Source organism: Fusarium poae, chromosome 1 (assembly GCF_019609905.1).
Source record: "Fusarium poae strain DAOMC 252244 chromosome 1, whole genome shotgun sequence".
Lineage (NCBI taxonomy): Eukaryota > Fungi > Ascomycota > Sordariomycetes > Hypocreales > Nectriaceae > Fusarium > Fusarium poae.
Genome location: NC_058399.1, coordinates 996,530 through 1,018,884, shown reverse-complemented (window position 1 = coordinate 1,018,884; position 22,355 = coordinate 996,530). Strand labels below are relative to the sequence as shown.

Genomic DNA, 22,355 nt, shown 5'->3' with positions numbered 1-22,355 from the left:
TTCATAACCCCATTTTAGAAAAACTTGCTCTTGAGACCTCCCAGCACAACGTTCCTCTTTTGCTTGTTCAAGTACTTGTTAACATCATCTGCCCAGCCGGCGCTGTTGTTCTGCAGATTTTCCATGTTGTCACCCATCATATTCAACTTTTCAGTTCTTTCGTTCAACTGCCGTGTCAGATAATCTCCCCATCCTTCTTGGCTGCTTGAACCAGCAGCTGGAACCTGCTCGCCTGCTAGAGCCGCACGTCTTTCAGCTGCTGCTTCATCCATCATTCGCTTGCTGGGTGGTCTATCTGGCCCACCAACAAGAAGGTCAAGATCTTCAGGAGTGATGAACTGGCTACCCGCGATCCATTGCATATTTGAAATAGTTGGTCGAGGTGGGCACTTTAGCTCAGGGTTGATCATGATATCCGGGGATTGCTGCAGCGCCTTTCCTGCTCCCCAAACATGTATGACGGCAAGCTCGCTAGGTCCTGACCACGCAAAGATATCGCCAGTTTGTGTTACAACAGAGTTGGTGGTCCTCGTCACGTCTAGCATAGGAAGATCAGCCTTTCCGACTTCCTTGAGAGCGGGGATCGAAAAAGCTCGAGCAGTCCGATCACCGAACAAGCCAACCACAGCAAAGTCATGCAGTTCAGTTTCTGCTACGCAGGCAGCATCACATAGGATGTCATCAAACTCTTTTGATGCGCCCTTGGAATTGGCGGGTTTGAAGATTCGGATCTCTGTTTGTGTAACTAAATGATGGTCAGTTTCGTATTTCCAAGACTGTCAAAATATAGAGTAACTTACCTGCGACGAGTACACCATTGACTTGGCGTCCTTCTCTTAGGCCTGCCACGATCGGGCCGGTGGCAAGGGCAGGCTTGCCTGTATCAGCTTCAATGGGGCTAAGTGAGATGATCTTTCCATCGAATGCCACGACACCTGCGGGTTGCGCAGTATATGTGCCGTCCTGACCTGGCAAAATTTTGAACGTGATGACTTTGCCCAAGTTTGTTCCCACGAAGCAGCAAATGCTCGAATATTTGTCCTCATCCAGAGTCATGACACTGAACTCGATCACGACTGGCCACTCCTTTGGTGGCTCTGAAGAGGAGCTATGACCTTTTAAAAAGGAAGCTCGCTTGTCTTGCTTGGCAAAGTCTGTCATGGGTGCTTGGAAGATGATCGAAGGCCCCCGGAGATCAATCAAGGTAAAGAATCCAAGTTCTGAGCCTACACCAACAAAGCCGACATTTGACACTTGCACAGCGGTAATGGGCCCCATCATCATCTCGTAGAGAACAAGGGGCTGCAAGCCTTCCTTCAGCCCTGGTTCCGCTCTAGAGCTGATATCGGTAAGTCCCTTGGGATTTGGGTCAAGCTCTGTCTTGTTCTCTTTGCCAAAGAAACGGTTCTGACCCCAGCGGTAAATGATGGCTTCTCCTGTATGTGTACCGACAACAAACTCTCCTGTGCTAGTTGCCATGTTCATGCAGGTAATCTCGACGTCTTCATATCGATCGAGTGCCCGGGCAACATCGACTTGTAGCTGAGTCCCATTCTCGATGTCATCGCCATGTCCAGAATCCCAAATCCTGATGGTGCTATCGGCATGGGCAGCTTGTATGATGGTTCGTTCTTCAAATCTCTTTCGGGGTCGTGGTCCTTCGGCGCCTCCTTTGAGAAGTGGTTCGCCCTGGTTGCGCTTCTCGAACATGGAGAGCCATCGAGGGCGTTCTAAAGCAGAGACATTGATCTTTGTTACGAAGGGATGAACAAAAGAGACAGACGGGTGTAGTTGGTTGGTAGGGCTAATCGGGTAGCCAGAGGGAAAACTCAAGGTGATTAGTTCTCCCGAGGAAAGAAGTACGATGACAGCAATTGGATCCTGTGCGCCGCCAAAATGAGGAGAGAATCGGGGAATGAGAAGAAAGTTGACTGCCTGGGCGCCAGAGGGAAGCTGGAGAAGAGACTGTCGCTTTCCGCGGCAGTAATTTGCTAGAATTTGCCATGTCGATGTCGCATAAACAGGTGTTTGTCCTAGATCAACAAATGTGAGACCTTTGGGTGATTCATCCATACGTTGGCCACCCGCAATTAGCAGACCGCTATCGTCACAATTTTCCTTGCAGCACCAGGCAATCTTGGTAATGGGCTCAGACAGAGCTGGCGCGGATGTGGCGGATGAGGGCTGGTCAATGTCAAAGTCGGTCAAGGTCCTCGCCATGACGACCTTTTCCGCCTTTGGGTCCCAAAAGACCAAGCTTCCATCATCATGGACGGTCAGGACAAAGGTGCCAGATGGATGCCACAGCGCATGTGTAAGTCGTGGCTTTCGGACAGTCTCAACAGCTACACCATTTCCTCCTGGGGCGCCTGCAGGAACAACGTACTCGTAGTAGTTGACAGCCTTGGCTTGCTTAAACGAGTAGACGACAGCACCATAGGTGTAACCCAGCAGGAGCTTGCCAACATCTCTCGGGTGGAGTGACATGGTTATAAGGTTGGAAGTGGCTGCGCCAGGGTTCTTTTCCTTCCAGAAATTAGGTAGTCTGAATGCGCGCGCCAAGTTTCCTCTGTCCAAGTCAAAGGCCATGATGTCTCCATTGTACAGGCCGATAAAAGCCCAGTCAAGCATGGGATCCGTCACCAAAGAGACGACCTGGCCAGCGATGACCATGGCAGCGATGCGCTCGCCAGTATCGATGTCCCATATTCCCAACTCGTTCTTTGCGTCGACGGTAACAAGGCGGTTGGACGAGAATTGAACGATCTGGAATGATGTGGATCGGGGGGGCTCGAGTATCTTGTGCACACGTCGCTGTCCGAAGATGTAGACCTTGCCGGGGCCGAACTTGCTTTCACCGGTTCCAATGGCGAGGAGGGATTGGACTGGGTCGTATGCGTAACAGCTGTAAAAGGGCAGGGTCAGCTGGGTCAATTTGGGACATGACGATGGGCGGGAAGTTGGGAGATGATGATGCGCTTAGCTACCTGATTTGAGAGTTGATGCCATAGCGAGCCTGATCATCGGGCATAAAGAGTTCAGGTCTGATGCTCGCTGATAGGTCATTCTGCATGCCCGCCTGCTTGCTGCGGAGGAAGGCCGCCATCTTGATGTGTACGTCGCCTTTGACGATGGCGATGACTAGATTGACTGATTGATTATACGAGAAACGCTATAAGATTCACTAAAGGTGTGTATTTTAGAGCTTAAAGCTCTTACTTTGGAAGGGAAAAGAAAAGATGGAGGGAGAACAAAGACTTAGTTAGGATGAAGGGGAAAGAGGAAGGGACCTTTTGGTGGGGTTAGTTTGCGCAGTTGCCCACTGACGAAGTGCACTGTAACTTAACTTCCCAGTCCAAGATCCCCAAGACCCCAAGACCCTTGGCAACGGCAACGTCATCCCGTCCTATCACCGTGCGGAAGAAGATGGGTCGCGATTAATACTGTGACGTATTAAAACGGCTTTAATAGCCTCTTTGTATAACACTCTAGAGTTGTTCTTTTTGCTAGGCGCTTAAATGAAGCGCAATTTGTGCAGTGTAACTCGGTATCAGCCTGAATCGTCGAAAGCCACTAGGATATTATTTACAAGTCAGGGCCCAATCCTGCAAGACAGTAATAGGTACAGTATATCTTGCTTGCCATGGTTAGCCAATAAACTCGACCCACGGCCAAGCCTGCACCGCCCCAAAGCAGGTGATCACAGCAATGATTTCAGGCTTTGCCTTTTGTCCGGTCTGTGTTGTACAGTACCTAAATACCTAATGCAGTGGAATTAATTTACTGGCTGTAGTGATTAGTTTTAGTCCATAGATGCACAGATCAAGTTACATATAAAAACATCACGAGATCTATTCTGAGACGTTATAAGGCCTGAATGCATTACACATTAATAAAACCTACACTAACACTTTTTATGCAAACTGTATTGTACACTTTTTTTTTTTTTTTTTAGTTTTGGCAGCGGGACGTTCCTTGCTTGCCGTCGGGTTCTTGCATAGTTTCCACAGGGTCGAAGAATTAGCGCCAAACTAGTTAACGACTTTGGCCTCTTTGTTATTTATTATCTACAGAGTATAGTTTATCGATCTACGGCACGATTAGATATCTGTTTAGATCTCTTCATGTGCAGATAATCTAAGACTGAGACAGTAGTAGTTTAGCCTTGCGGATAGTTACATCGGTTGGAAAGTTGTTGAAACCGATCTAGTCTTGGAGGGTAATCTCACAATGATTTTCTTAGCTGCTTTACCTGTAATGAATTGACAAGTTTGATTTTCCTAGTAGACATAATCAATCTCTATTCAGACTTGAGTAATGACATGACTCCACTCAAGGGTCCTGTTCCATATCTCGGTAGTGGTTGACACATTGTCGATCTTCTTCAACGTTTGTTTGATTTCGAGTCCACTTGGACTCAATGACTGCCGAGTGACATGTACAGAAATACGTCACTATGTCTCGCCCATGCCAGCTGAAGTGTCTTGAATGACGATTGTTATCCATAAACTGGGTTCGTGTATGCCTGATATTGAGTGCATCGTGTTCAATGGCCAACGAACCGCTGACGATTGTTTAGATTAGACCCAAACCCAATACTACCTACAGTACAACACAACACTAGACCAGACATCAATTAACCAAAAGAGTCCACGTGGGCCTAGGCGAGCGAGAATATGATGCATAGTGCAAATAGTAGGGCAATCTCCCAACACACACTTGTCACTATCGATGCCCAGTGAATGAATCCTGCCTAAGCTGAAGTCCGGTGTAGATGCAAAGTTGGAGCACTGGGGCTGTAGCCTCTGTATTCGCTGTATCGAAATTCCAGAAGGAGACGAGGCTTGCACTTTATCATTGGCCGCAGGGTCACCGTTGGGTTCTGCTGTGGTTCTACAATTGGTTCTTTTGGTCGACGTGTCGTATGCGTTGGGCTGGATTGCTTGCAGCTTAGGCGGCCCCTCCCCAAATATCTCCTCACCCTGTGACGTGGGCCTGTCAAAAGCCTCTTGTTTGGCCGCTGGCCTTGCAGTACACAATCTATCGACCCTGGATCATAAGCAACACAACCAGGTTCGCTAACTAGCGGGCCGCCTTTTGTGGTCTCGTTTTCCCCTGCAGTCTGCAGTGCAGAAAGAATTGGACGGTAGCATGACATATCCCATAACATAGCATCATGCTGGGCTGGCTTGCTTCACCTCCAGAGCCCTACCAAGGGCTACCTACATGACATACACAATTCATTTGACAGAGTTCCATTCGGGTATCGCCTTGGTTGTTGGGCACTGAGAATATGGGACATATAGAGACGGGGGGCGACTTTCATTGCTCCTGTCTACTCCCACTAATGGATACCGACGACCGATCGACACAGCACTACTACCATCCCTTAAGACAAAAAAGCACTTGTTTAATTCTCCGAAATGAGTCTCTACAGTCACGGGCTATCTGCCGACAATCTGCGCCACTCAGATTCTGACTCTGACTCTCGTTACCACCCATGGGCTAGCTCATCATCTTCAAGCTACTACAATGAGCCAACATCATCAGATCCGCGTTACCATGCCTTCGGTAACTACTATGCCAGCCAATCAAACGCCAACTCAAACTACTCCTACAGTCTAGGAGGGTACTCTGAGTCTCAGCAGTCTGACGATCCACACGCGTGGCAGTCTCAGGATTACAATGGTGCACCACCATCTTCATCTTCTGTTGCCACTTCAAGTCCGCCCAACCAAGACGATACCTACGGCGACCAGAATGTCTGCAAGTGTGGCAAGTGCGGCAAGTCATTCAGACGCCCATCTGACCTCGCGTAAGCTCACACTCCCATAACATCCATCAATAACTAACCACCATAAAGAAAACACCAAAAGTACCATGACAAACACTTTTCATGTCTCTTTGAACAATGCAGCGCTGCCTTTGCTACTCAGAAGGATTTGACCCGGCACATGCGCACACATCGCAAAGGCGAGGGTTACCAATGCAAGGTGGACGGATGCCGCAAGGCCATGTCAGGCCATGTCTACTCACGAAAGGACAACTTTGATCGACATATGCGGACGGCGCATCCAGACCACCCGCACATCTGAGAGGCAAACAGAGACTCTCCACCATACGACAGAGGCACTTGATGTGCCAAAAAAGATCTAGAAGCTAAAGAAGAGCTTGACAACAGGGGAAAGGCGTATCATCGTTTGAGATTAGGAGTATGTGTTTGAGTATGACGTTTAACGGCTAGTTTCATTATTAGTATATTATATGGGATATGTTAAGATAGAATCCTCGCACATATCGGCGAGCAGGAAACATTTTTGGGATGGATATTATGTAAATTACAAGATTTGGATTCTATATATGGACTGAACCTTGATGACTACTCGATTTGATTTATTCTAAACATCCATGAGACATTTACTAACCAATGTCAAATCAATTGTGTTGCCGTCTAACAATATAGAATTGCGGAACTTGTTAGCATGTCCAGCATATATCTTCAAAATGTGTATTTTGATAATACGATGAGTACCACTTGCACTGTCCTTTTAGATATAGATCAAATTTGTTGAACTACTCATAAAAGGAAATGCAATCGGGTGAGATGGTCCAGGAACAAAACTAAACAAGCTATCTCAAGACTATCGGCATAACTCTCGTTGGAAACGGCGGACATTACCGTCATTATTTTCTTGATGGGTGGTGCATCCCCGACTATCAAATGAACCTCCTATCTTAAATCAATAGATATATATTAGAGTATAAATATATGCTACTGCAGTCTTCAACCTGTTTTCTTGTCCGAGCTTTTGCAAAGCTTCAAAATTCTCTGGTCCTTCAGTATTCCAGGGTAAGTGATCACTGAGTCAGAGGGACGAGCTGGAGACCGACTCATGAGCTGAATGAATTTGGGAAGTTGGAATAAAGTCTAGAAGACAAGAAGTATGTGCCAAAGTAATAAAAGTTGAAATCATAGTGGCTGTTGAGTCTTTATCAGTACTCCAACAGCACGTACTTGGGTATTTATCCGCTTTGTTTGATGACTGACTTATTGGTCTCTAAACCCTATGAATCAACGGCCCCGAAAGTACAATCAACTTTATCCTAAGCTCCTACTGTTGAAGGATGTTCCTAGCTATAGTACTTGTATTTCTAATTTATGGATGAGGATAAAAATACGCAAGGTCATGCGATGTTAGAATATCATATGTCTAAGCAGACCCCAGCATCAATATTGAAACTTGCTGGGATACATACAACACGTGTTACTGTTGCATTGCCAATACAAAGTACTGGAACTTGTGCACACTAGGTTCTAGGATCAGGGTTGTCGTATATGCCTTCAATGGCCCGGGCATATGATAATCGTAGATCCCATGGTACATGGTCAACTGCAGTCCTGATATAAAGCTACTTATCTCTTCCTGGCACATTGACAACCCTAGGCCACGTAAGCCAGGTGAGCGACCCGTGAGATAGACCACAGCTCAGCTTGACAAGCATCTTCCTCCTCTTTCGATGAGGCTCAATGAAGCCACCAAAGCAATGCTTAGCTTACAATTAACTAATCTAGATTGATTCAAGTCGATCCCAGACTAACACATCAATCAGGCTGAGACATGGTGTTCATATGACATGAGATAAGAAAGATGATTCTCGTTTAGGACACTGCCTCGGCTAATAGAGAAGCCTGCTTGGTTTAAGTGGCATGCATAAAAAGCAATCATCAAACTTAGTCTTAACGCCATGATCTACATACCAAACATGGGCCTACAGCGGAGACATTGTTGAGGTGCCGGTGAACTGAGCCACGAGTTCGATGCCTGTTCTGGTTTAGAAGAGAAACAAGGAATAAATTCGACTGCCTGTTCATGCATGTGCCTCGGCACCTGCCAGAGAACACGTTTTGATGCAGCTGGCCTCAAGGCTTTCTCTGTGCTCAATTGAGGTCTGACGGGGCAGATTGTGTGTAGCCGGTCTAGCCAATGTCAGCTCTTATCTCGAGGCAATCAAACATAACAAACTGGTCGCACAAGACCTGAAAGCTTCTTTTTGTCTTCTTCAATTCTAGAATGTGACACTCGCTTTCGCCGCGTCACTGGTGACACCTTGTAACCTGGGGTGCAGTCGATACTGTTACCCCAAGTCGTGCAACGGTCATAGTAGTCGTGCTATAGGCTCCTGGGGTCTGCGTGATAAGCGCCCTTTGCCCTGCCAACTCGCGCGGTAGGCTCTGTATATGATCAATGCGCTTCTGCAGAGTCTTGCGTAGCCCTTGGGACTTGCGACGCGACTTGGAGGTCAAGGTGCAGATCAATTGGAGGGTCAGGTGAAGAAAAGCAGGTTGTTGAGGGTTGCAGTACCTTTTGCCTGCATGTCAGCGTCGCAATCCCAGGTGGGTTCCACAAGTTTTTGACCTTCCAGAAGGTTTCCAGAAGGTTTCTAGCAGGGTTCCTGGCCCATCTCAAGGAACACAGGCCTTTCATCAACCACCCATGAGGCTCCCATCCCCTGTCCTCTCACGAGACTTGTTTAGTGAAGCCGGCGGCGGATTGGTTGCCCAGTTTGTTCATGTCAGACGTACCTGTCGCTATGTCTTGCGCGTCCTCTAGGAATGTCCCCTGATGCACCATCTTTTTTCTCCATTCCCTCAGGAAGAGCGGTGCATATCAACTCATCGATATGACGTGAAACGACCTAGACAATACGATGTGGGATTCTGACTCTATATCCATGTCAACCTGAAGGACCTTCTCACCGGCCCCATTTGTTCACCTTGCCTTGCCTATCAGGGCCAACGCGCGATCCGAGGACCAGCCATGAAAAGGTGGCCTCGGTTGCGCCGTGTATGTCCTTGTACCTTAAGCCCACGCATGTCTTCTCGCGTGCCCCTTGGCATACTGCGCTGTACAAGCTAGTTTGCGCGGATGTTACTGTACGCAAATCGGCTATGGTAACCACCAACCTCCGGGCTCTGCTCATATTGTTGATTTGCCCAATCCGGTAGAAGCCAAGTTGACTCAATTAGCATCTGGGCGGTAAAACAAAGCCCCTATTGATATCTCTACGCTGTTGTTCCTTTTCGGGGCTAGAATTTCGTACCGGGGTCGTTCTACGCCCGCTTTTCCCTCCTATGGTCGGCAAGTCTATTTTCGAACTGTACAGGCTGGTTTGTACAAAAAACATTCGCATCATAGCCCTGTCAAGCTGGCTTTCCCCCCTGTCGGCATCGGGATTTTGAAGCTGACGAGTCTTGAATGATAGTACCTCGGCCTCATGCCACTGGAGGCGTAGAAAACGGCGTGACTAGCAGCCACTCATTCCCGGATCAGTACGCCCGCGAGGGAATAGTTACCGCAGCGGAAACGACTTGTTGGGTCCCGGGGTCTGAGCGTTTGACCATCATGGGTATGAGATGAGATGAGGTCTTGGACGCAAAGTCATCGACACCGAACCATACACAGACCCGGTTCATCGGTACACACTTGAGCCTTTTCGTCAAGGCACAGCCTAACGCTAACCTGCTTTGGTTCTGACATTGAAGCCATTGGGCACTATGAAACACCGCTCCGCTAGAGCTAAGTTAAAGGAAGCGTCGATCTTCACCTTGTCTCTGCTGTTCGTTCCTTGTTCCTTGTTACGGAATGAAGGAATCATAGGCTGATCTTGAAGGGTCCTTTCATGGGCAGAAAGTAGCTTCTCCTCTTTCGTGCCCTTGTAGGCGAGAGGGGAGGGAAAGGACGTCACCAAATGTTTTGCTGTGGCGCCGCTCGTGATAGTCACAACCATCATCCTATTCGACTGCTGCAGGTCCAGGGAAGCCTTGTCCAACTCTTTCTTGTGCAACTCGAGATGCGCCGGCTGCTGCAAGGACTTGGTGTAGCCTCAGTACTATAACAGCATCAGAATCAACGCCAGTCTAGGCCACCATCGAGAAGATATATGCAAGTCGCTGCCTTTGATATCCTGGAACATGATATATCATTTGTTTAGGTCGGATTGAACCAAATTGTCAAAGCTCATCAATCATCGTATGTGTGTGGGTGGCCTCAATTTAAGTGGGGTCGGTCGGCTGGACCATACTGACAAGATTCAGAGGAAAAGACAAGCAGTCTCTTTTTTTTCTATCAATTCAGCCATGATGAGCAATCGGACGCCATCGGTTTGCGACACCAAACTGCATAGGTGCAGCGTGCAAGTCGGCGGTTATCCAAATCGGCCACGTACCGACCGAAACCTTCAACGAGAACAACATGCAGGTCTAGAACCTGCAGATGAAACCTGCATTTTCCCCCTTGAGGCGGATTAAATTGCTACCCGGAACACTCCCCAGAGTCTGTGAATGACCATGATGTTCGAGATGAAGGATAGGCGACTGGGCGGTGAGTTATCCTGTAGCTGCAAATCATCAGTGATGATCACCGCCCTGGTTGTTGGAAGTGATGCCATCGCGCTAGGAACCTGGCCCTGTCATTCGTGTCAGAAATAGCAATAGTCTGATGGTGAACCGAGATAAGGGACTTCTTGACCTGGCTAATACTTAGGTACTTGGAAACTAGTAGGTTGTTTCAGGAGAACCTCACTGCGGCCCTTTCTGAGTCTCCCGTAGGTCAGCTGGACTCATGTGCAAAGAGATGCAGTGATGGTTCTCTGCAAACTGTGTGACGTCGAAGGTTTCTAGAAAACAGTGCCGAGGTGGAGGCTGCCTTAGTAGTAGGTGGTTATTGCACTCCCTCCCCTTCCTCTTCCCCTGTAAAAAGACAAATCAGAGGGGGGACGAGAAGAGGAGAGGAGGCCTATCCCACAGGGCAAGTTCAAAACCCCATTAGCATTTTGTTTTTTGTTTTGCTGCTTAATGATCTGCATCTGCAAAGCAGCCACACAAGTCAGGGCTGTTCCTCCCACCCCGGCGTTAGCTTCCAGGTACTAAGGTACGTTGGCAGGGCCGGTATAGTGGGCTGTCCGTTGTCCTCCGTTAGATGTTTAGCAATTGCCAATTACCTGTATCTGGCTACCTATCTGGGGTAATGGGAGTTGTTCTTGCTTGTTCGGAATGTACCGAGCAGTCGCAGCTCGACTCCTTCCTTTTTTTGCAAACACCACGCCCTCCACCCACCTCTTTTTCCCAATGACGCCTAATAATATCACATTGGCGGTCTGTAGCTTGTGTCCATCTAAGCAGACTCGGTATTTTCTTCAATAGCACATACAATCGAACAGGGGGTCCCTTGACCCTGCTTTGGACTCTTCATCGCGAATTTCCCAACACCTGTCAATCGAAAAGCACTGACTCCAGTTATGGCCTTCTCTACCTGCCATGGAAACCGGTCACCGTACTATGTACCTTAGTACCTAGTAGGTAGTTCATCCGGCGGAGAACGTGCACATGGATCTATTACCTCGTGCACTGCATCCTGCGCCCTCACAATCTTAAGATCTGCTTCGATGGTCTAGTTAGTCTTTGTGGAGGACTCAGCGGGAACTCAATCTGCCGGCTGCAACAAGATCTATACAAAGTTTACAGATCCAGGCCAGGTAAGTACCCCAGTCAGGATGCGTTTTGAGAAGACAAGTGTATCTTTCAAGAATGCATGCCGACATGATACTGATTGAAAAGTGTAGCCAAAATTCGATAATTCCGATATTAATGGTTTGCAAACTGCTATCAGTGCTCAAAATCCCCAGCATAGAGGATTTTGACTCACATAGCCAGCCAAGTTTAGGGCACCCCGATTCTCGGCAGTTACCTACCTCCCTAGGTACCTAGGTACTCACAAGAGCCTCAACGTTGGGCTTGTGTCAATTTGATTTGGCCAAGGAGCCATTCTCAGCGCCCGGCTTAAATGTGAGCCACACTAAATATCCGCCCAAAAGCCAACGTCGCAGGGACTGGCCCGCCTGCCAGCGGGTTTGTTTCCAGCCAGACGCTGCATTGCGTCGTGCTGCGTTGCCGTGCTGTCACGCTCCGAGCTTCCAAGACGCTGTACATTACGAACAGAAGACAAGGCCGCGGGGTTTCCGCTCAAATGTTGGGACATGCAATCGGGAGCCCGGGATGTGTTCCTGGCGGGTCTAGGCGTTTTTTCTTCCACCCAAATTGTCTTTAACACTTCCTTTTCACTCTTTTTTTCTTTCTTTTTTCAAGAGAGATGCCAAAGGCACCCGCATTTCTCAGACTCCACCCCTCCCTGTAAGCCCCCTTAAACGAACTGATCCGACATGGGCAACAGCGCGACACCACCCTGTCCGGCCCGTGAAGAACAAGGCGGATGCTTGGATTTCAGACGCACCCCGTCATCCTCTGCTCCATGCACAATGATCTACCGATACTCCGTTTCGCCAATTCCTAAGTTCGGGTGTGGCTGCGAAGTATCGACTCCGTAGAATAGCGTTATGGTCGGAGGTTTCTGAGAATGTTATTGATATGTAAAATGTTTGCTTGCACTGAGACTTTCAGGTCCCAAGTCATATCTCAGTCTTGAGATGCATCCATATTCGAGTCTTGCGCATTCGTATATTAGATCTCAATCCCGGATCCTTGTCCAAGAGGTCATCCATGTAATATTCTCAAACTATAATACTGTTCGAGTTGTGTGCCAAGCTCAATCCAATAAGTAATATGGGTGGCAGTGACCGAGGAACTGTGGCCTAACCCGATCTTTCATTTTTATCACAAAATGGTTTGTTTTAGCGCCTCTTAGAAATGCCTTCCTACTATTATTGGTAAACGGATCAAGCATGAGATAACTGTAGGTAGTGACTTTTCTCATTACGCTTAGATCCGTGATGTAATATGTACTTATTTTCCGACACATGCGACGATCGCCTCTGCTATACACGTATCCTTCAGCATCAGTGGGCTTACCAGGCCGCATAACAGGCCAGTTGGAGAAGTTGTCCCTCTGGTACTATCATAATGTCGGCTGCTTAAAGTCTTGTCTTTTGAGTCTTCCTTGCACTGACATTCTTGTCAAAACATCCTTGTACTGACTGTTTTGTCAATATAATCCTGTTTGGATATTCTTTCTGAGACACTATATTAACAATCGCGTCTGCATGTCCTTGTATTGAGTCCGAACTGTCAATACATTATACAAAAGCAAATGGGGGTGGGCCAACTCAGCCCTGTCAGGTCGGGGGTGTGATTAACAGGCGAACCCTGCCCGCTGTCGTCGTGCTCCAACCGGTCCGCTCGTTTAAAAGACGGGCGGCACGCGAACCATTATAGTCAGTGGGGTCTTAGCAACTTTAAGGCAACGACTAGTCTACTCTTGACTTCCCATATCTTGTTGGAATATTCACATCAGTGTCACAAACGGGTCGGCAGGCTCGTTGCCTTTTGCGCAATGTTGATTCTTTCCATCTCGCTGCAACCCTGCCCGCCTATCAAATCACAAAAACTCGCCAAGCTAACCTTGCGTACCAGACTCAGCTATGGCCGTCTGCGTTTCCCCCATCGATTTACTCCTGTTGGCACAACTAGCTGAAATGAAGCTTACGAAGCAGTACAGAGGAGGGCAAGAAATAAATAATATCTCACTGTTATCGTCGTCACCCACTACGTCAGTCAATTTATGAGCTCAAACAATAGCATCGAATCCCATTGGCTCACAACTCGAAGTGGCTCTTATGCTTAAGTGCTATGGTAAGAGCTGCAGTATGCATCGGATCTCCGCCAACCTAGCAAGTCCCCAATTTACAGGGTCATCCAACGTCCTATCTTCTTCATTGTAATAAATGAGGGTACTTGGGGGTAGATGTAATCTTAGGTAGGTACCGTGCGATAAACGTAAAACACAGCCGGACAACGAAGTCCTACCTGTAGGTACACTAGCTGAGTTTAACCAAAAATTCACAAGTGTGGGGTACAGGACTCAGTCTCCGGTCCGCGGGTAGCATTGTTCCTCGCAGGCCTTGACCTCGACGAGCCATCCATTCATTCAGACAGATGCGCACCCGCTCCCCGGGCTGGGGCTGGTCTACATAGTCCAACTGAGAATCCTTGCCCTGATACTGCCCATCAGCGGTTGACAGTGCAGTGGTACTGTGGTATCGGCAGCCTTAGCGTGTGAATTACCCCATTCCGTTCGCGCAGTCAATGTTCCGCAGTCAACTTGTACACAGTAGTGCTGGCTGGGTACAGTACATACATTCGGATGCAGAGGGGATGATGCATCGTCAACCAGGGGGCACGTACATGAGTTCAGTATGTTTTTTGGGATAACCCGACCTGAATAAGAGGGGGATAGAAGTTACATCGGAATTGATAGCAAGTAGGTAGTGACAGAGAAGCGCTCCATCCCATCTTTCCACTCCACTCTCCTACCCTCTCCCTTCTTATCCCGTGTACTGACGTTTTCTTATTAAGGCATCGTACCTGCAATGGCTTGACGCATGCTTGTATGCACTTTCATATGACTGCGCCTACACCCTCCAGGGGTGGCAGCAAGTGCAGACCCCGCGTGGCTTAACAATGATGATTGACCATAGATTATTTTTCCTCAATTTACCTAGTAACTTAGCACCCACAATGCTCAACGCAAACCAGTTCATCATATTTATTAGACACCTGCCCGCGCACTCTTTTGTATTCTTGTCCCGTCACTTAACCCCTACATCCAACATATCTTTTGCACCAGCTTTACCTCTACCCAGCGAGCAAGGACTCTGTACAAACTCTTCCTACGCTGTTGCCGTCAGTGGCCGTGACTCTCCGCTGCCACATTGCGTTCCGCCCTGCCCTTCCTTCTTTTTTGATCTGCTTCTCTCACTTTCTCGTTTGCACACGGGCATAACTCCCATGCTGCACAGCTCTTATCCCATGCATCGACACTTCTCCTTTTTCCATCACATTATTGTTATTCGTTTCGGTCGTCCGATAAAACCGTCTTGATTGCCGCCTCTCTAGCGCTCGTTTATTGTCGTCACTACCACAGCTACCCGCCGTGTTCGATCTTCGCACGCTCCCTCCCTCGACAGTCGTTCAACATCCCCAACAGTCATGTCTTCTACCGCTCCTAAGCAAGGTTCGGCCGCGGGGTACGTTTCTGGTTCTTTGGGTATCGTTCAGGTCGGACGTTCGTTGTTCGGCGATGGCGGTAATATACGTTGCTAACGGTTATGATGTTAATAGAACCACTGAGGCCTCTAACGCAGCAGAGCCCCAGTACATGTCGCTGAACCGTGTCGACGAATACACTCCCAACAGCATCGCTGCCGATCTGTCGACTCGGAACCCACCTCCCGACCCAAGAAACCCCGATCAAGAGATCGCAAGCTTGGAAGTCGACATGGCCAAGTACCGGAATACAGCCCAAAACATCCACCCTCCGTTCCCCTTAACTGGGACTGGGTCAAAGTTCAAGTGATCGTCACCTCGATCGCTAATCACCTCTTTCCTTCAAATTTGTCGATTGTGGTATGACGAAGGGCAAAGGTCAGGTCCGACCAAGTTCCTTCGTCCCACACACGACATATTTGATCTGCCCCGTCTGCCTTGCTTCCCTCTCTGGAACCTGCATACAGCATATGCAGAAACGCATATACTCTGAAGCCCCTAGTGTTACCGATGTTTCGCTCACTGATCCATGGCTGTATCCATCTAACCTGGATATTAGTAGACAACACCTGCAGTTGTCACCACTTTGAGAATGGGTGTGGCCTCGATGTTTTTTGTTGGTCAGAAGATATCAAGGGTCTGAGATATTCACCCTACCTTTCCGACTACACATTCCCCTGTTCGGTAACTCGTTTCAGATTCTGAAGGCTGGTGGTCTTTTGCCTTCCGACTCATGCCCCTGCCCCGAACTTCTCTTTCTTCATTCCCCTCCTTGCTCGCACGTTGTATGCCTTTCGAATATCTTTTCGATCTTTCAATTTTCCTGTGTGCTGCTAAGCACAAGCAGCCATCAGGAATCGAGTAATGTTTTGTATATCATTTGTGATGATTAGGACAACCACGGTCAGCACATTTGTGATACAAAACCGTTCCAAAAACCGATTCAAGCTGCTGCTTGATCCCTTTGGTGGCTCGATCCAAAACTCTCAACTCCCGTTCATCCAAGGCTCATTGATGCACCAATGGCTCATCATGAATGAGAACACAGACCTCTCATTCTGCGGACTGTATAGAGCATGGCAGCGCGACGACTGAATAATCACGCTTCACGGTGAAGCATTCAGGCCGTTCATGGTTGAATAACCCCTCGATGTTGCTGCTGCTACTTCTGAGTATGTAGGAAGGATGAAAGATGAGACACAAAGGAATCGACTGACTAATGCTGGTGCGAGGGGTTGGGTATTTATCTGCCTGTTTTGTGGGCGGCTTGAGCACAATCACAGCCGCAGCAGCCAATCGCATCAACTCCTCAGGCAACACCCAAGCCGCCAAATTACCCATGGACGCATCATCTTCACTTGAGAGCCATTCAAATTAACTTTGAGGCATCCTGAGGCCATCAGTCACTCCAGGAAACCTGAAACCACCCGCAAATCACCGGCAGTTGACAAGGAGGCCCATTCTTCCACTTCATTCACACCGATGATCCTTACTGTTTCAAGTGTCCTGTTCGAAGTGCCGTCGGGAGACTTATATATAAGGCACAAGGCCTATTTCTGGAGTTATATTATGCTGGTCAAGATGTAGCAACATTGTACCTTTCTTCTTTTCTTTTTCCTCTCTTCTTCTTATTCTGCTCCCCCTTTTTTTGTTTCAATTCGTTTCTCTCAATTTGTCTGTTTTTGGGTATTATAGATTTACTTGGTTAGACACATTTCACTTGGGTTATAGATACTGGGGGCTACTATCAAAGAACTGGCTGTGTATTCTTTCTGTCTATGGACCCAACGAAAACAGGTAGATCATGATCCTGGGATACAGCGGCCGACTTCGCGGAGTTGTTTTATTTTGTTTAAGTATAATATTCACAAGTTCTAGACGCTTCTATCAATCTATGCCAACACTCATTTGTCTCATAACATCGTAAATACTCTTTGTCCATTTTTGTCTCTTGAAGACGTTTACTTCTGTTCTCCCATAGAAGCCTTCGTGAAAGTGGGTTTTCGCACATACTTGCTGAAACAACTTGATGCCTGACCTTTCTCATTGCATTTGCATGTAGTTAGAATGATCCCAATTATGATTGCGTACACCAGTCAACAACCATTGCTCATGACTATACCTTGAATGTGACATTCCCAAGTCACATTACACCCTTCGACATCATCGATGAGTACCCTGCAATACGCAACCCAAATGCCATTCATTCTGTCGACAACATCTAGGAGTTTATGAAGCTGAAATCGAGGGACTGATAGTTCCAAACATTTGCCAGCTCGCCAAGCTCCTCATCCGAGATATTCGCAAATATGGCACCCTGAGCAGTAAATTGTGTGGGCGCAAACATTGACGGGCCCTGCATATACAACTGCGGCTGCCAGTCACCGCAGTGCGGAGGGCCAGCATATACTGCAGGAGGTGCAAAGTCGCCCGCCATGGGGGGACCGTTGGCCAAGGAGTACACCGGAGATGGTACTCCAGGAGTGGGTATATTTATCGGTGAAGGAGAAAAATTCGCCGCAGGAGGCGAATTATGCTGATTCGGGGCGCCGCCGACTAGAGGAGTCACCTGTGGTGATGGAACAACTTCCGAAACTTGCGGTGCTAGTATCTTAGGTCTCTTCGCCGTTGTTTCATATGTTGACGTTGTCCTTGGAAGACGTTGAACGATTCGAGTCAGAATCCCATATGCCTTGGCTGATTTCGCCACCGTTCTCATACTTTGCAACAAAGCATGTGCTTCGTCTATAGCTCTGTAAACATCGTCCCGCCGAGGCAGCGTGTGCTGTTCATCGTGAAGAATTGCTGAACACAACACGGTTGAGATGTCGAAGATACAGAACAGAACAAAATGGTATTTGGCATCCCTTGGGTATACGTGATCGAAAAATCCACGCAAGGATACCATGAGCTCCAGACAATAATCTATACCATCACTGCGTATCTGCAGCTCAGCTTCCATAGATTGAATAGCAAATGGCCTTGTCAGAAAGCCTCGAATAGGTTGGACAAGCATTGTGAATGCGACAGTACGTATCCTATGCCTGTGCATAATGATCCACGGGCATGACGCATCTAACGATCTATCTGGGTTATAAACACTCAGAGGGGGAGGGAAGGTGTTGATCCAAGCTTCGACGATCCTTTGGTATTCCTGAACATCTGCGTGGGTCACAACGTTCTTGATATGCCTAAATCTTCCAGAAATCTGTTGAATCAAGCTAGATTGCATCTTCATATGTGTCAAGGGTGGATGTTGATAGCCCTCCAAGCTGAGGCTTGGGGGACTAACATCGCAGTCGTTTCGGTCAATTATTAGGGGTCTGCCCAAGAGTGTAGATATTTGCCTTCGCGTCCTGAAGTTAGTATTTTTTGGCCACAAAAGAAATGCGAAGCGCTACTCACCAGTCCCAAGTGTCAAGGATGCACCATACTCTCCGTCGAATTTCCAGATCCAGTTCAGATAGAGAGTCAGCCTTGGCTTCTTTGTGAATGGCTATCAGAAGTGTCAGCAAGTGGTTGGTTAGCGATATGTAACAGCGTAAACGTACAAAGTTCTTGAGCTTCTCGAATAGCAGCATTTAGCACATGCCAGCACTCAACAAAACGGGCTTCAGACTTGAACCAGTAGCAAGAATGCAGTAATTGTTGGATATTGATAAGATGGCTGTGGCCCAGCGGGATAGCGCTTGCCAATTCTCGAGCAGCACCATGATACTGTTCGGCGATTTTTTGGATCGGATGGCCAAGGTCACCTTCGAGCTTTGCCTGCAGTTCAACATTGGTGTACTGTGATGCACAAGCACAAACCGTGAGAAGAAGGCAAGTCCATTGAACGCTCAGTGGTCGGTTCTCGGCTCGCAAGGCCCACCACTGCTGGTATTGCTCTAGAAACAATGGCGGATAGACAATATAGTAGTGGTAGTTGACATTGTTGAGAAAGTTCTGAATAAGTATGTCTGAGGACCTAGTCAGCTAGAGTCGGAAAATCGTTTATAGCGCTGCATACCGGTGTACGGCTTCGAAGGGATAGTTCGCAGAGCACGTTCTAGCTGTGCAAAGCTAGTGGGGTCTTTCACAAACTCCTGTGATGTTGATTTCATAGCCTTTAAATAAAACCTGTTAGTTAGATGCTGGTAAATAGCCAGGGTGCACAAACCTCGTGTCTCGATGTAAGATTAAAAAGAAGATGTGAAGGCGTGTAGCCCAGGGCATCAATCCCGTCACTGGCTGCATCCTCAACCTCAGAATCGAGAGATTCGGGGCTGCTTTTGATGTTGACTCGATTCTTTCGCTGCCTTTCCACGGCAACTCTCTCAGTCACAGGCTGGTTGGTGTCTTTGAAGCGGCATTTATCGGCCACTTTACGTTTCTGGCATCCGTTACAAGGCCACTCACGGTTGCACTACACGGTAGTCAGTATACATTGTTACTAGAAAGACCAAGTACTCAGGTTATTCTCGCAGTAGCTATACGTGACTTGGCAGAGAAGGCTTGGTTACTTTTTGCTTGCGACGAGCACATTCGGTGCACGCGGATCGATAGCTTGTTTCCTTTCGTTGAGCCCCTTCTCCCATGACGCCAGGTGATAGAGCCGACCAACTAGAACTGGGTGGTATACATTAGTTGCGTTTGCCAACTGGGGCCAAATCCGAATCATGAAAACAAGGACAGAGGTCCTAACGTTTTTTTTTAAACAAATGCAGAAGTACTTGCTTCGCAAGGGAACCGAAACGAAAGGACTGATCATTTAGTTACCACAGCAAGCAGCAAGACAGCTTGAAACTTGCCGTAAATACCGGTAATTAAAGACTGGACAATCTTGTCCTTTGGACAAGTGGGGAAAGTCCTAGTCAACCGTTGTTGCTAAGATGCATTTGCCCGCCTGCAGATCCATTGGGTGGTGGGTGGCACACGGAAGGAAGAGAAGAAGAGGCATCGCTTGGGGATTCCATTGGTAATTTCGTGCCGAGGAGTCGCTGGCGGTTAATGGGTCCAGAAAGAGACCAACGGAGATAAGCGAGACGATCAAGTGAGACTACCATGAAAGATGTTCTTGGCCCATTCCAATAGCTCTGTAAACAGCTTGAAAAAAAAGCCGAGTACCTGCCGGTGATGTTAACCTCGAGTCTGTCCTTTCCAATGTTGAGATCCCCAGTCGTGTGTCGTCGTCTTTTCACCGGTATGAGAGGGTTATCTGGCGTCAAGGACTAGAGCAGTCATCGATAGTTCTTGCTTCATCCACACCAACCCATTGCGTTCCCGCTGACTTCATGGTATCGTTTGTTGCACAGCTCCACCATTGTCTCTCATGCCGACTTCATCAATCCCCGTACCCGGCCTCTCTCTTAGCTCTGTTAACGTTGTCCCCGCCACACAACCCGGCGCCGGCCGGCCAGGGCATTCCAGCCGCCAACCACAGCGCCTGATTTTCTTTTAAGCCGCTCCGGCCATGACAAACTGACTGTCGTTACAGGGTCTGTATGCTCTGTATCCTTGCTCATTTGGGCATTCGGGCCCCAAGATCATCTGTTTTGATGTTGTTGCCCGTGCATTGTGCGTGCGTATGTGTCGTTGTAACTTTGAACAGGCGGGGAGTCCTACCGTCTGTAGACGCCAATTCCTTGTAAGCCAAACAGAGAGAGGCTCGTTCGAGGACGCGTAAGAGTACGAAGTAGGCTTGAACAAGTTCGTATCAGCCCATCCATACTTCGGAAGCCTTACAAGGCTTGTACAAAGAAGTATTGTTAGGGAACCCATCTCTGTCCGAGGATTCATTCATCCTCTCAATATGAGCATCAGTCAGCGTCCCATTTTGGTTTCAGAAATGGTTCCAACGGTCTTCTCCACCATTGGGCCCATATCGTTTGTTTTGACATGTTCGATTCTCTGTTTGAACGTCATGGCTGTGAAAAGTCTATGCAACAGGGGTATGCCTCAAAGTTCGCGCTAATGTCAAGCAACGACGCGCCGTTGCAAGCGAGCTGATCTAGAGTCGCACTATCGCACGTGGCGCATGAGAGGATGCCAGGCGGTGAGGTGATTATACGCTTTCTCGACCTCTAAGACCGACTGACAGAATCTTTGCCACGAGTTCCTCTGCGTCGTCTGAACCCTCCGGACGGTTCAACTTGCATCAGAGACAGCCGCTGCTGTGCCCCTAGCTTACATGGCATGTCGCAAAATCGAACGACATGTGTAAAGAGAGGTCATGGCGGATCCGCGAGCGGATTATCGTAGGTACCCGGCTACTTCAACCGCTGCCCCGAAGATTCCAAGATTGTGCGTCAGAGGTCAAACCCTACTGTAGGAACGGGGATTGGGGTCCGGACTCATAACCCAGTTGTAGTTCGCTGGGCTGCTGCAGCCCTAGTAAGCGCTATTGTCTCGAGAAGTCGTACCTGTATCCAGTGGAAGACTCAGGGCGCTCTGCATCGTTGTGCAAGCCTAGATGCTTCTTGCCAAAGTCAAAGCAAGGGCCCACAAAGATTCCCATTGGATTTGACATCTTCCTGAGACGCATGCAGAAGGCCGTTTTCGCAAACCGGTAAGCAGCTCGGAATCTGGAGGCGCTGTAGTGGAGACTTCCATGTTCTTTGTATGTTTGTTGGGGCTTGTATGAACGAGCAAGGCGATGACAATGGGTCAAATGCGAGGTTTAAAATGGTTGAGAGACAAGTCGAGGCGTCTCAGTCTTGCTCTAGCAGAATTCATTCGTGGCAGGTATAACTGGAAGACCCAAGAGGCAGGTGCATGCCTTAATTGTTGATCGAGTCGCCCTTTCCCTCAAAGGGGATCAAACAGATCAGAAAAATTGGAAAGTAAGAGCGAACATTCAAAGTTTAATATGGAACGGCATCTCTATTAAATCCACCATATTCTCATAAATCGCACCCTCGATCCCCTTACAAATTCCTCAATTCCCAGATCATTCGCTCGAAAGACATCACGATTTCCGATATTTATCGGGTCAGGTCATAAGCGGGGGTATTAAGGTGAAGCTAGACAAGCTGATGCATGCCCAATCCTTCATGGCATGCTGGAATACGTCTAATTCTTGCTACCAACGTACCATTTGTCGGCTACGAACCTGGTTGAGTGAGTACAAACATAACCAAAATAGTAAAGGCGATGTCGGTTATGGTAGGCGAAGTTGTTCAGCTGTTACAGGCCAGATACTCATTGGTCTCGTCCCGAATAACATCAATATCTATCTATGTCTATATATATACAGACTGCACACTTGGTCTAGAATTCATTATGACCTGATTTTGGCCATGGCCCGCATCCGCTGTGT

General features: G+C 48.0%; 4 protein-coding genes across 4 annotated transcripts; 2 read left to right on the top strand and 2 right to left on the bottom strand.

The window, feature by feature from the left end:
* Positions 1-14: 14 nt before the first annotated feature.
* FPOAC1_000358 (uncharacterized protein) lies at positions 15-3,106 on the bottom strand (the record flags this gene model as incomplete). Its single annotated transcript, XM_044844974.1, has 3 exons — positions 15-745; positions 801-2,905; positions 2,988-3,106. The coding sequence occupies 3 exons, from the start codon at positions 3,104-3,106 to the stop codon at positions 15-17; spliced, it is 2,955 nt and encodes a 984-aa protein (XP_044710890.1).
* A 2,317-nt stretch (positions 3,107-5,423) lies between these two features.
* On the top strand, positions 5,424-6,095 carry FPOAC1_000357 (uncharacterized protein; the record flags this gene model as incomplete). The annotated part of the gene is made up of 2 exons (XM_044844973.1): positions 5,424-5,815; positions 5,864-6,095. 2 exons carry the CDS (start codon positions 5,424-5,426, stop codon positions 6,093-6,095), a joined length of 624 nt encoding a protein of 207 aa, XP_044710889.1.
* Positions 6,096-15,001: 8,906 nt separating this feature from the next.
* FPOAC1_000356 (uncharacterized protein) lies at positions 15,002-15,368 on the top strand (the record flags this gene model as incomplete). Its single annotated transcript, XM_044844972.1, has 2 exons — positions 15,002-15,039; positions 15,134-15,368. The coding sequence occupies 2 exons, from the start codon at positions 15,002-15,004 to the stop codon at positions 15,366-15,368; spliced, it is 273 nt and encodes a 90-aa protein (XP_044710888.1).
* Positions 15,369-17,279: 1,911 nt separating this feature from the next.
* Positions 17,280-19,635, bottom strand: FPOAC1_000355 (uncharacterized protein; the record flags this gene model as incomplete). Its single annotated transcript, XM_044844971.1, has 6 exons — positions 17,280-18,414; positions 18,464-18,554; positions 18,610-19,017; positions 19,068-19,164; positions 19,218-19,463; positions 19,534-19,635. 6 exons carry the CDS (start codon positions 19,633-19,635, stop codon positions 17,280-17,282), a joined length of 2,079 nt encoding a protein of 692 aa, XP_044710887.1.
* Positions 19,636-22,355: the final 2,720 nt, after the last annotated feature.